Here is a 13,593-nt window from a genome sequence, read left to right as displayed (position 1 = left end):
CGATGTGATTTATCTAGAGATATCTACTGCACAAATTTTAGGTGTTAATGAAGCCAGCATAGCAGTCTGGTTAGCTGTGGTGGAGAAGATAAAGGGAAGCATATGAACTTGTAATTTCTGATGTTAAATGGAATAGTGGATGTATAGTCCAAGAGGGGGTCCTGAGGGGGGGGGGGGGGGGGAGAAGGGGAAGGAAAGAGTGAGGAAGAGCGAGCAAGAGCACATGTATTGTATTTATTATTTGTATGTCTTTTAATCTACATTTATTTTGATTTAATTACTGGACTGTCATTATTGTTATTATTATTTATGTCATTGTCCTGTGATTTATCATTGATTATTACTGTTACTGTATTGTTTGTCTAGTTTCATGTTAAAAAAGGGGAAATAAAAAACATTTGTTTAAAAAAAAAAACATTATTATATTCCGCTCCTCCTTAAATGTAGGTGACAAACATGGGACAGTTCCTGCGCCCCGCCCCTGCAGAGCGCAGCCCCGCCCCTAGAGCGCAGCTCCGCCCCCAGAGAGCTGCAGGTCCAGCCTGTGACTCCAGCGGCCTGCAGACAGACGAGCAGCAGCAGGAGAAGAAGAACTCCTGTCAGAGAGAGGAGCAGATCGATGCCATAATAACAAGCAACTTTTTGAGTTGAAGTCCACTGGTCAGCAGCAGTGAGTGACCGCCCGGAAGTGGTCGGCACAGAGGAGCACCGACCTGGAGGCTGCAGGCGGACGGACGAGGTCTGGGCTGAGTGATCGGATGCAAACCTTTTGAAGCAAAGAAGTTATAGATTGCAGCAGCAAATTATAATGTCGGAGAATCGCAGGTTCGTTAGCCCTTTCGGCAGACCGCAGTGTCTGGCCGCCGCGGCGCCGTCTTCTGCAGGGAAAGCCAAACTCACGCATCCGGGCAAGGCGATCCTCGCAGGTGAGTGTTTATATATTGTTTTACTGCACTTGTTGTTACCACGTTACACACTGCAGCACAAGAGATCTACTTACTGCACAAGAGATCTACTGAGTTAGTTCTGCTGCACAAGAGATCTACCTAGTTAGTTCTGCACAAGAGATCTACTTACTGCACAAGAGATCTACTGAGTTAGTTCTGCACAAGAGATCATACCTAGTTAGTTCTGCACAAGAGATCTACTGAGTTAGTTCTGCACAAGAGATCTACCTAGTTAGTTCTGCACAAGAGATCTACTTACTGCACAAGAGATCTACTGAGTTAGTTCTGCACAAGAGATCTACCTAGTTAGTTCTGCACAAGAGATCTACTGAGTTAGTTCTGCACAAGAGATCTACTTAGTTAGTTCTGCACAAGAGATCTACCTAGTTAGTTCTGCACAAGAGATCTACTGAGTTAGTTCTGCACAAGAGATCTACCTAGTTAGTTCTGCACAAGAGATCTACCTAGTTAGTTCTGCACAAGAGATCTACTTAGTTAGTTCCCTTAAACACAAACGACACCAGATGACATGGCGCCATTGCCAACAACAACAGTGGCTGTTTTGAGAACCCATGATCTCGCATGTTTCTAACTGATAACGACATGTGTCTAAAAGGGAATGAAGTTACTCGTTATTCTTTTTACAAGAGCTGCGATGCGCGGGAGTCTCTCTGTGGAAACAAGTGATCGCTACTGGGAGGTGATCGATAGATAGATATAGGCCGCCTGGCGTCACGTGTTACTACCGATTGGGGGAGGGAGTAAAGTTATGTAGACATCTCTCCCTCCCATGTCCGTCCTGCCCTCTTCAAAGGATCAACACACAAAAAAACACACCCTGGCTTCAATAGCAGTGGATGTGTGTGAAAGAACTAGAAAATTATCCCCTTCATAGGAAATTAACTGTGTTTTGTCTCTGCCACTTATATATATATATAGGACCAGGATCACTATAGTATGAATTGAAAATGGGGGACCCTGATGTAAACAAGACGAAAGTCTTTCTCTGGTCTGCATCCCCTTAACAATTGTGTGTATTGAGCCGTACTGTATTGTACCCATTCTGTTAATAAAGTTTTCAATCAATCAATCAGGAATGAATAGCTGTGTGTGTGTTAAAACTCTTGGCTCACACAGTACCACGCGTGCCGGTTTGAATTGGTGCTGAAGTTACTGATTTATGTTGCGACTTTCATTCATATAATAATTACAGGTCACATGATATGACTCAAGTTATGACAATCCAAGCACGAGCCCCTAGCAGGTTAAAGTTGAATACTTAAACTATTTCATTCATCCATTCATTCAGTCATGATGATGATATGCGTGTTGTGGAATATTCAAACGAGCCAGGTCAGTAAGCTGTAGGAATTCAGATCGAGTCAATTTGTATAAAAATATAGAACATACATAGTTTATTTCTGCGGCCATAGCCATAGAAAAAGTGATCAGTTTATAATCAGAGACAACATGTGTACTGTACACACAAAGCGTCTGACCAGAAAGTGACCCAGAGGTCTTGGTCAGACGTACATTAAATACAAAATTGACATGACGTACGTATAAAATACCAGATATGACAATAAAGACGAGAAGAATCATATCAAGAATGGGTCTATGGCTTTGTTATGTCTCTCACTAGAACTGGAGAAAAGGCCCGTGTCATATCTCCTCAACCTTGGTCGTTGTTGGTAACAGACACTGTCAGACTGTCGTCCTATTGTCTGAGCTGTAGCTACTAGTATACTATAGTTGATCATATTAACTAGTCAAGCTGTACAGAGATTGAACACAGATGGACATAGATAATATTTCTATTACACTACACGCGTTTACTCATGAATGAATGAATGAATGAAAACTCAGATAAATCAGTAACTTCAGCACCAATTCAAACCTGCACGCGTGGTACTGAGTGAGCCAAGAGTTTCGACACACACACACACACACACACACATACACACACACACACACAGACAGCTATTCATTCCTGATTGATTGATTGAAAACTTTATTAACAGATTGCAGAATGGGTACAATACAGTACGGCTCAATACACACAATTGTTAAGGGGATGCAGACCAGAGAAATACTTTCATCTTGTTTACATCAGGGTCCCCCATTTTCAATTCACAGTGGTACTCGTTGTACTCGTGTACTCTGCTACAAGTAGGTAAGGCTATGCATCTGTCTCGCACACGTGTGAAGGGGTGTGTGTGTGGTTTGGACACAGTGAGGAGGAGGGCACCTTGGGGTCTCGTGGACGAAGAAGCCCCTCTTATCTCTCATCTCTGGTGCTGCTGATACTTATCAAGTCGGGTCAAGTGCCCCTTTATTGATCCTTTATTGATCCCCTTGGGGAAATTCAAGTGTCATAGCAGCATGGGGGGAGGGGGAGGGGGGGGTACAGGTAGGATAGGTAGTAATAATAATAGAACAAAGTGCAAGTAGTAATGATAATAGTGATAACAGTAGTAGTAGTGGTGAACTGTAGTGCGTGGTAGGATACAGTAGTAATTGTGAGTAATAGTCAGATAGTCCTAACAGTGTTTATTATTAAGAGTCAGACCAGATCCTTCATAGCCCTGACAGACTGCAGCTCTCGTTAACCAGATCGCTGACTCGTCTCACTAGTCAATCAATGACAGATTTGGAAGTTTTTCATATTAAAGGGCCAGTTCACCCAAAAGTCCCCCCTTTACCTGGAGTGCTGTCTATCCATCCTGATGGTCTCGGTGTGAGTCGTCTAGTGTTGAAGATATCTGCCGTAGAGACGCCTGCCGCAGGGAACAAAATAAGTACCAGCCAACCGCCAATGGCTGGTAAAAAATCTGCCTGGCTGGTAGTTTTTTAAATCTACCAGCCAAATGGCTGGTAAGTCAAAAAGTTAAGTTTGTTCCCTGAGAGCAGAGCTACACAGCAGTGCGCCTATTTTGCGAGCCGAAATAAGTCTGTGGTTTTTTCTTCTTCTCACAACGGGTCAAATGCATCTAACATGCATTGCATCGTCGCCATTCCTTTATGCCCACATCGCCCGAAATGAACGTTATGTTAGCGTAAGCTAACAAGCTAATCCTGTTCAGCGGCAGAGCCATAGAGAACAGCAGACAGTGTGGACTGGGGAAAGGGAAATGGGGGGGGGGGGCACTCTCCCTTTCTCTGTGTGTGTGCGTGCGTTTGGAAAGACGATGAAGTCACTAGTCAGGACTCAGGAGAGGAGTATATTGTAGTAAACTGAGGATTACTGAGGATGCACAGATAATGTTGATATTCAAATATAAAAAGGTTTCGAGAGGAGTGGAAGTTTGAAGACAGACTAGACTACAATATGATGCGGGGGTGGTGAGTTGAAACAGTGTGTGTGCCCCCGACCCCACTTCTATGTTTCAATAAATTATTTGCATTTAAAACTATTAACGCTGACTCATTCCTTCAGTCCACTCAAAATTATGCTAATATCCCTTATGTTGTTTATGATATTAATTGAAAATAGCATATGAGAGTATTATATAGTAATAATAACACATGGCGATATACTAAAAAGCTATTTTAAATTTTTGGCTGGTAAAAAATCTGCCTGGCTGGTAGTTTTTCAAATCTACCAGCCAAATGGCTGGTAAGTCAAAAAGTTAATTTTGTTCCCTGGCCTGCCGTCACTCCAGCACAATGGAGCTGAACGCCACTTGGTTAGTGGTGGTGCGCAATATGTCAAAGCAAATGCATTATGATTTAAAAAAATATTAACTATACTAAACCCTGCATGCACTCTGACACAGTGTTCAAGTTCAAGTTTGTTTTTATTTGTCACATATAAAATACATGTACAGTGAAATACTTTGTTCTGTATGAGCCTCCTGAGATTGTGCCTCGTACAGTAAAAAGGTAAAAAGAGTAAAGTCCAAACACTATACAAAATATACAATATACAAACTAAAGTACAACCTAAAGCACAAAACGCAAACTTAAAAAAAGAAAATGCTACTACTATGTAATACCGTTATCGATAGAGTATACATTGTCTATACTATAGTGTACTCATTCTATTATTAAGATAAGATAAGATATGCCTTTATTGATCCCTTGGGGGAAATGCATAGCAGCATCATGGGGGAGGGGAGGTACAGGTATGGGCAGGGTAATAGTAGAAAGACATAAATATAGGCAATACAATTATATCTGAATATATAAATATGAGCGAAATAAACGGTGTAAACAATATAATTAACTCTGAATATTAAAATATGAGAAGAATACGGTGCAGGTGAGTGTCTGTACCGTAACTGGCATGATATACATCATACATTGTACTAGTCTGTGCAGGTTTTGGTGGTTAAGAGTCCCCTCCCCCGTGATGCTATGACATGGATTTCCCCAAGGACATTAAGGAACACTTCGTGACGTGATGGCGGCTGTACTCTGGTCAGGGTTCGCACAAGGTCCTTGAATAGCCCCTTTCGTGAGTCGTGACTGTAGGGCTGCAACGATTAGTAAAAAATCGTTGACGAGGAATTGTTGCGTCGATTAGTCATTTAAAAAAAATGAAATTAAAAATTATTATATATATATTTTTTGCACTACCTATCTTTGTGAAAGTGGCTTCTCAGCTCTGGTCCAGCTGAAGACTTCTTAGCTTAACATAACAGACCGACAGTAAGTTTGGGGGAACTAATGGGATAACTGGGGATGTTGTTTGGTCCTGACAAGAGTCTCAAAGCAACTCTGAGGTCATGCTCAATGTCCAATCTGTTCCTCTGCTCTGTCTTCAGCTGGACCAGAGCTGAGAAGCCACTTTCACAAAGATAGGTAGTGCAAAAAAAATAAAAATATATATATATATATATTTTTTTTATATAATTGTTTTTCGATTAGTCGACTAATCGAAAAAATAATCGACAGATTAGTCGACTACTAAAAATAGTAATTAGTTGCAGCCCTACGTGCCTGTGATGCAAGCCTTGCTTGAATACGCAGTCACTGGTTCCCACATTACTAGCCATGTTAATGTGCACCATCAAGCACTGGTTACTTAATAGGAACGGATCGTTCTAAATTTATCAGATAGAAATTTAAAAGGTACTCAACGTTGCACGAGGGTTTCAGACACAAAACCGGGGTGGTTTGAAAGCTCGGCGTTGCTAATAAACATTTTAAATCAGTTTTATAAACAAGTAAAAAAATCACTGAGCTAACCTTGGCTAAAATGGCTTCTTCTTGCGTATTCAAGCAAAGCTTGCATCACAGTCACGAAAGGGGCTAGGTCCTTGAGGTGCTTAAAGTGCTTGATTTAAAAAAAAAAGTCAAGGCCTGGAATTCCCTGAAAACAGCGATTTTTTTAACAAGGTGCTTAAAAAGTCATTGAAATTCAAATCAACCATTCGCATTGAAAGTTTTGTTCATCCATGATAAAATAGTTCTGAATCAAGAAATGTTTTATCTAAAGTGTAATAATTGTCGGAAAATACATATTGGGTCCGCTTTTATTCCTATTAAAAAACAGAATTTTAAAGTGAATTGTATCCTTTTAAATGCCCTTTGTTTTTTAAATGAAAAATAGTGCCTAGGAAAGTACTTGAAAGTCCTTGAATTTCATTTTGCAATGTCTGTGGGAACCCTGTCTGGTAGAACATTGTTCCTACATGGAATGTGGATTATCTTGTACGGAAGCGTATTGCTGCCACACCAGAAACAGAAAAAAACGTGATCAGTATAATGTGATAACTTATTGTTTTAACATAAAACGTTCCTCGTTATAACGTGAGAACTTATTGTTTTAACATAAAACGTTCCTCGTTATAACATGATAACTTATTCTTTTAACATATATGTTAAAACAAAAATACATTTCACATTAACACTTTGATTGCCTAAGGCTAAATTCATGATATACCATAGGTTGCCAGCTCTATTTGTCTATGGAGAAGTTCCCCTTCTTTGCAGGGCTATAACTTTTTAAATTCTATTGCTAAATTGCCATTATTAGGGCCCATTCAATGTCCTATATGTATTGTTCAGGGTGTATGAACGTTAAACTTTTTCATTCACATATTCATACTAAAATATGATCTAAAGTATAAGTATGTTTTCATCTCTTTCTGCAGCTTTCTCCAGAACGTGATTTATAGCCCCAAATGCATTATATTGATGATCAAATACAGTTTGATAGCAATCGGCGCGATATAAAAAAATCCAACTGGACAGACTTCTGGAAGTTACTACGTATCATCTGATGTTGACCGGATGGGCTAGGGGGCGTTTATAATTCCGTGGGCAGCGTTATACCATTCATCTAATGTGGGTAAAATGTTCATCATAGCAGTTAGTGTCGAACACGGAAATATTACACGCTAAAACTCACCCCAGTCTCCGCGGGCCGTTGGGCGATCAGCGTGGGGTAGACAGTTTTCCATTATGGGATGTAAAAATATCCGGTTCATTTCCAGCTTGTGTAATAGTATATACGTCCAAATCATGTTGTTTATCGAGTTATTGGCAACGGATCGCTATGTATTGTGACAAGCTAGAGTGCCGGAACCTATACCGAGTGCCCGGAAGTAATATGGGTGAACAGCACATCGTCCAAGTAACTTCCTGTTTGGCGATTGCGCCGATCGGCCACCAGATGGCGCTCTTGAACCGCTAGAGGGTTCAGTGGGGCTTTTTGGTGGGTCTCAGGTCAGCGGATGGGAAATATGAATCCGATCACAGATTTTTGAAATATTGATATCAAAGACGAGTTACGGCGTCTTCGGCAACTTGAGCATGGCGGGGAAGGACGCCTAAACTCGTCTTCTGGCAGTTAAAGTGTTAACATTTTGTCATCCTAACGACTTATAAAGCGACAACAAAGCGGTTCCGCTTGTACATCCAGGGACCCAGCAGGTGGTCTGAGGGGCCGTGAGTAGGGATGGGTACCGAACTCGGTACTTTTAAGGGTATCGACCGAATTACGTCGGTACTACCGAGTATCGATTCACGTTGGATCAATCAGTGCCACATTTCGATACCTAAGACCCGCCCAGTTAGAAAATGATCCGAATTCCAATAATGCGCAATTGTCATTTCATTATAGACACAGATAAAAATAGGAAAACAATGTCCAGGCACGCACTCCAGGTTTTTCCAAATGTATTGGCAGGGAGGAAGGAGGGCAGTAAAATAAGACGTGTCCGGTCGCAGGTGATGATTGGTCGATCCTCCCGCTCTGCTTTAATTATAGACACAGACCAGCGCGGACTGAGCCTCCCAGATATAAACATTTCATTATTTGAAATATTCTAAAATCATTAAGTCTGCTATGAGCCATTCTCCCTTTGTGTGTGTGTGTGCACGTCCCATCTCTCGTCTTTGGAAAGACCAGATGAGGTCAGAGGAGTTTGATAGTATTTACTGAGGCTGGCCAGATTAATTTTGATATTTAAACTTAAAAAATAATAATACATAATAAATGTATATACATGATCATGCAACATAAAAATAATCATTGTAGGAACGGTTTGGGAGAGGGAGGTAGGGAGGGTTTTTTAGTTTGTGTGGTGTGATAGCAATGTTTAAATTGAGAAGTTTAGAAACAAATTTATAATGAAAATACCGGAAAAAGGTTCTGTCAGGTACCGGTATCGATTCCCAGGTACCGGTACCGGTTCGAATGTGAACGGTACTCAACCGCCGCCGTGAGGCCCGCGATGCTTAATGCAGCTCCACGAGCCACGATGACGAAGCACATCTCACGAGGCCTTTGGCACGTTCTGTACTATTCACACAGACCCACCTGCATCGCTGGTCTCAGATCAGATCAGACCAGGTGCAAACTCACACAGACCCACCTGCATCGCTGGTCTCAGATCAGATCAGACCAGGTGCAAACTCACACAGACCCACCTGCATCGCTGGTCTCAGATCAGATCAGACCAGGTGCAAACTCACACAGACCCACCTGCATCGCTGGTCTCAGATCAGATCAGACCAGGTGCAAACTCACACAGACCCACCTGCATCACTGCCCGGCTGCTGATCTCAGATCTGGCCCAGGCCCAAACTCACACAGACCCACCTGCATCACTGCCCGGCTGCTGATCTCAGATCTGGCCCAGGCCCAAACTCACACAGACCCACCTGCATCACTGCCCGGCTGCTGATCTCAGATCTGGCCCAGGCCCAAACTCACACAGACCCACCTGCATCACTGCCCAGCTTCTGGTCTCAGATCAGATCAGGCCCAGGTGCAAACTACACTGAAGAAGAATGGCTCAAAGTGGCATGTCAAAATTAAATTAAATCACAATGATTTTGTAATCGGAATGCTGAGATTGCATCAATAAGTATGGAGGATATATATATATAACTTATATTCAGAGTTAATTATATTGTTTACACTGTTTATTCTTCTCATCTTTTTATATTCAGATACAATTTATGTCTTTCTACTATTACCCTGCCTATACCTGCACCCCCCCCCCCTCCCCCATGCTGCTATGACTAGAATAGAATAGAAGTACTTTATTGATCCCGAGGGAAAACATTGTCTTTCTTGAACCTGCAGCAGAGGTTCATGTTGCCCCCCCCCCCCCCCCCCCCCAGCCAGAGTGACAATGCAGCCATTCAAGTCTCCACACATGTGGTTAGACTGCTTTCTCTCCCAACACCCCGACATGGGAGGGAGGAAGGAGGGCAGTAAAATAAGACGTGTCGGGTCGCAGGTGACGATTGGTCGATCCTCCCGCTCTGCTTTAATTAGTAGTTTCACTTACTGTCCCGCAGCCCTTTTCTAACCTACGGAATGTGAGGGTTTTGTCGACACCACCAGCACCGTTCACCATATTCACCGTCACGCTCAGGGTTCCTTTCCACCAGTGTTGTATGATTGATTGATTGAATTTTTTTTTATTTTTTTGTATCCACTTTTTCTCCTTATTTTCTATTTTTCTCCCATCCCAATTTCGCCTCGCCAATTCTCCCTTCAATTCTCCCCTCCCCTGTCTCGAACGTTGCTAGACTATGCCTCCCACTGGTCGGCTGCCGTGAGGACAGAAGCCTTGCATCACGTGTCTCCTCCGGTACACGAGGAGGCAGCCGTCGCATCTTTTCACCTGAACAGCGCGATCTCTCGGCGGCGAGGAGTAACGCGTGGGAGGCTCACGCTGCCCCCGTCACTTCCTGATTCTGCTGTACAGGCGCACCAACCAACCTGTAGGAGTCGCTGTCCACAACGTCCAATCCCCACCCACCAGCTTCCCACCCCCTAACACTGCCAAATGTGTTAGTATGAACGACCGGCCAAGCCGGTAGCAACGCCGAGAGCTGGCCTCGAACCCAGCATCTCCTGCGTTAGTGGCGAGCGCCTTGCCCACTGCGCCACTTAGCCGCCACATCATAACATTTATGACATACATTGATTGATTGATTGAAAAGTTTATTAACAGATTGCAGAATGGGTACAGTACAGTACATCTCAATACATACAATTGTTAAGGGGATGCAGACCAGAGAAAGACTTTCGTCTTTTTTACACCAGGGTCCCCCATTTTCAATTCATCATAACATATATGACATACATGACATACAGATAGTCAGTACTGCTACATCTATACATTTATGACATATCAGATTTGCAAATACAGTACTGTTTGTGATACAAAAGTGTCCAGAAAAGGAGTGTATATACATTTGGCGTAGAAACTGTACATTGGAGGAGGTTGGTGGGGTGGGGTTGGGTGGGTTGGGTGAGGGCTGTACATTGGAAGGGGACACACACACATTTTACACTGTACATTGGAATGTTGACAAAGCCTTACTTGGTCATTTACTGTACAACTAGGTTAGGACATTTGTAGGGGCCAGTTTCGAATTGCAGAGATATACAGTATGCCTAAAGAGACATCAACCTTGATGACTTGGGCAGGGATCAGCAACCTTTACTATCAAAAGAGCCACTTTTCCCCCGTCCCACAAAATTAAATGCTCAGGGAGCCGCACAACCTATTTACCCTTAAAATGAAGATAACACAGTGTATAACGTTTTATATATCCCCAAGCATACCCCACATTTAGCATAAAACGCCTGACAATTGCATACCCAAAGTAATTTGCGATTTATTATACTTTATACTTATAGCACACAGTTTGTTGCATTAATGGGATTATAAAGCAACAAAAAGAAAAATTTTGACTTTTTAATTGCTGTTTTTACCTGTTATTACAAAGGAAAACCTCAAACTCTTATGAAGAGGAGAAAAAATACTGGCTGTGTAGACCTACTTTGAAATAAAACACAGAAAAGGAGAAAAAACACTGGCATCTGTAGACCTACTTTGAAATAAAACCCTGAACTATGCAGCTCTATTAGAGTCCTTCCCTTATTTGTGGAAAATCTATAAAATAAAAAGTAAATTTTTCGTTGTTCGCAAATTTCGCACCACATATCAGGCATACAGGTAAGCCTTTTGTTGACTAGGTAAATATCTTAGTTGATGAAATATTTGTTCATTTCAGTGTCACAGTATGACATCGATCTCCAAAATAAGAAAACAAACAAAAAAAAGTTTAATTATTTTTTAATTCAATTAATTAATTTATTTATTTTGGGCCAGGGAGCCGCAGCTGATTGGCTAAAGAGCCGCATGCGGCCTCGGAGCCGCAGGTTGCCGACCCCTGGACCAGGGTAATGGGGACTCTACTCTGGTTCTTCTTTGGTGACTCGGACATGGACTCGGACTCAAACGCTGGGGACTCGAGACTCGCACTCGAGATTTAGTGCCTTGACTACAACACTGCTTTCCCAACCTGAGCGTGACACAAGGAAGCCAAATGGCTGCATGCGTGAATATATGGTCAATTATATCCTTTCCCTTCGTATGACATCGTCACTCCCTTCGCGGGCTTCTAAAACGCCTCTCTCCTCCAGAGGAACCACTTGTTTGACGCTTCAATTGTTTCAGTTGTTTGTTTGATGGTTCCGAGAGGAAATACAGTCTAACTGAGCCTTTGTGTTCGTACATTGCTACCAGCGTATAAGCCCTGCACGTCTGAATGTAGGCTAGAAGCACCCATGTTGTGTCCTGTCTGAATGCACCACAGTGTGCCAGAGAGCGCGCCTGTTAGAGAACAAAGCATCAACAGTTGTTCAACAGACTTGCTTGTTCGCCAAACTGTAAAGGATGTTTTCTCCTCATAGACTGTGACTGTAGGATTGGCATCTTCCAGCAGCTAGTGAATAATCATGTAGGCCTTGGGAGCTCGGCTGATTGAATCCACACGACCTTAGATAGGCACATTCGAATGCTAGATTAGATTACAATGTTGTATTGTCACCATACAGCACAAACAACGAAAAGAAGTTTGGCATCCAACCAGAGTGCAAATGTAACAGTAAAGTGCAATAGTGATATACAATGTACAGGTGATTAAACTGGGTATACAATATATAAATTAGTACTGTACTGAGTAATAGTGCTAATCAGATTTATGTACAGAGTTATAGTATTAATATGTACAGTCATAAAGATATAAAGACACTATGGTAGTAAGTCATACTGGCCAGCAGTGTAACTAGTAAGAGTAGGTAAGGGATATGTACAGATATAGATATAGTAACTAGAAGAGTAGGTAAGGGATATGTACATAAATTATATAGATATAGTAATAATAACTAGTAAGAGTAGGTAAGGGACATGTACAGACATAGTAACTAGTAAGGGATATGTAAATAGATATAGTAACTAGTAGGAGTAGTTAAGGGATATGTACAGATATATAGTAACTATTAAGAGTATGTAAGGGATATGTACAGATATAGATCCATTGTTAGTCCATATTAGTTAGTAATGACTGCTATAAGTTGCCTGAATGAATGAATGAAAACTTTATTTAACAGATTGCAGAATGGGTACAATACAGTACGGCTCAATACACACAATTGTTAAGGGGATGCAGACCAGAGAAAGACTTTCGTCTCTTACTACGTTTGTCTTTCTCATGGACAGCCTACTTGTACTTGTAGCATTTGGAAGGTAAGGTTTGAGCCGGGGGTCATGTGGAATGAGCTCTGACTGTGTCACTGAGTGTAGTTCCAGTCTGTCTGTTGTGAAAGCTACACGCCCCCGTGAGTTGAAACGGGACCAATGGGGAGTATCCTCTCACTGAGACCACTGAGACCACCCCAGCCAATCAGCAGGCTCCTTTCTATTTGCTGTTGACCGGCAGATGTGTGGCAGCCAGCCTCTTAAGGTGGAACTGGTTAATGTTGATGTGTGGCAGCCAGCCTCTTAAGGTGGAACTGGTTAATGTTGATGTGTGGCAGCCAGCCTCTTAAGGTGGAACTGGTTAATGTTGATGATGGAACCTGAGAACATGCTGTTCTTTTACACACTATTGATCATATCAGTATGGTTAAAATATGTTGGAATATAAACTCCTTATTTTTCAATGATTAAATGCAAACATTGATTGGTTACATTGGTATACTTCCGTCCTCTTGTATCTTACATGAATATTGAATCACAGGATTTAGTTAGTACTGTAGCTAGCTAGGCCCAATCAAATGATACATTAACAGTCGTCAGAGAATCAGAAAAGCATTTTCTAACATTATGAGCAGACATGTTCAATTATTATTACCTTTTTAATATTTATTTTTATTTTTAAAACAAGT

General features: G+C 41.9%; 1 protein-coding gene across 1 annotated transcript in view; it reads left to right on the top strand.

Annotated features, from left to right (window-relative positions):
- The first annotated feature begins 557 nt into the window (after positions 1–557).
- slc25a1b (slc25a1 solute carrier family 25 member 1b) overlaps positions 558–13,593 on the top strand; it is a 35,295-nt gene continuing 22,259 nt past the window's right edge. The window contains exon 1 of the mRNA XM_084324000.1: positions 558–926. Within this exon, the coding sequence (XP_084180126.1) occupies positions 809–926 (118 nt within the window). The 5' untranslated portion in view covers positions 558–808. The remainder of the gene's footprint in view (positions 927–13,593) is intronic.

This window comes from Notolepis coatsorum (assembly GCF_963971535.1).
Source record: "Notolepis coatsorum genome assembly, chromosome: 11".
Lineage (NCBI taxonomy): Eukaryota > Metazoa > Chordata > Actinopteri > Aulopiformes > Paralepididae > Notolepis > Notolepis coatsorum.
Note: the sequence above shows the minus strand (reverse complement) of the source record. Positions and strands in the feature narration are given on the sequence as shown.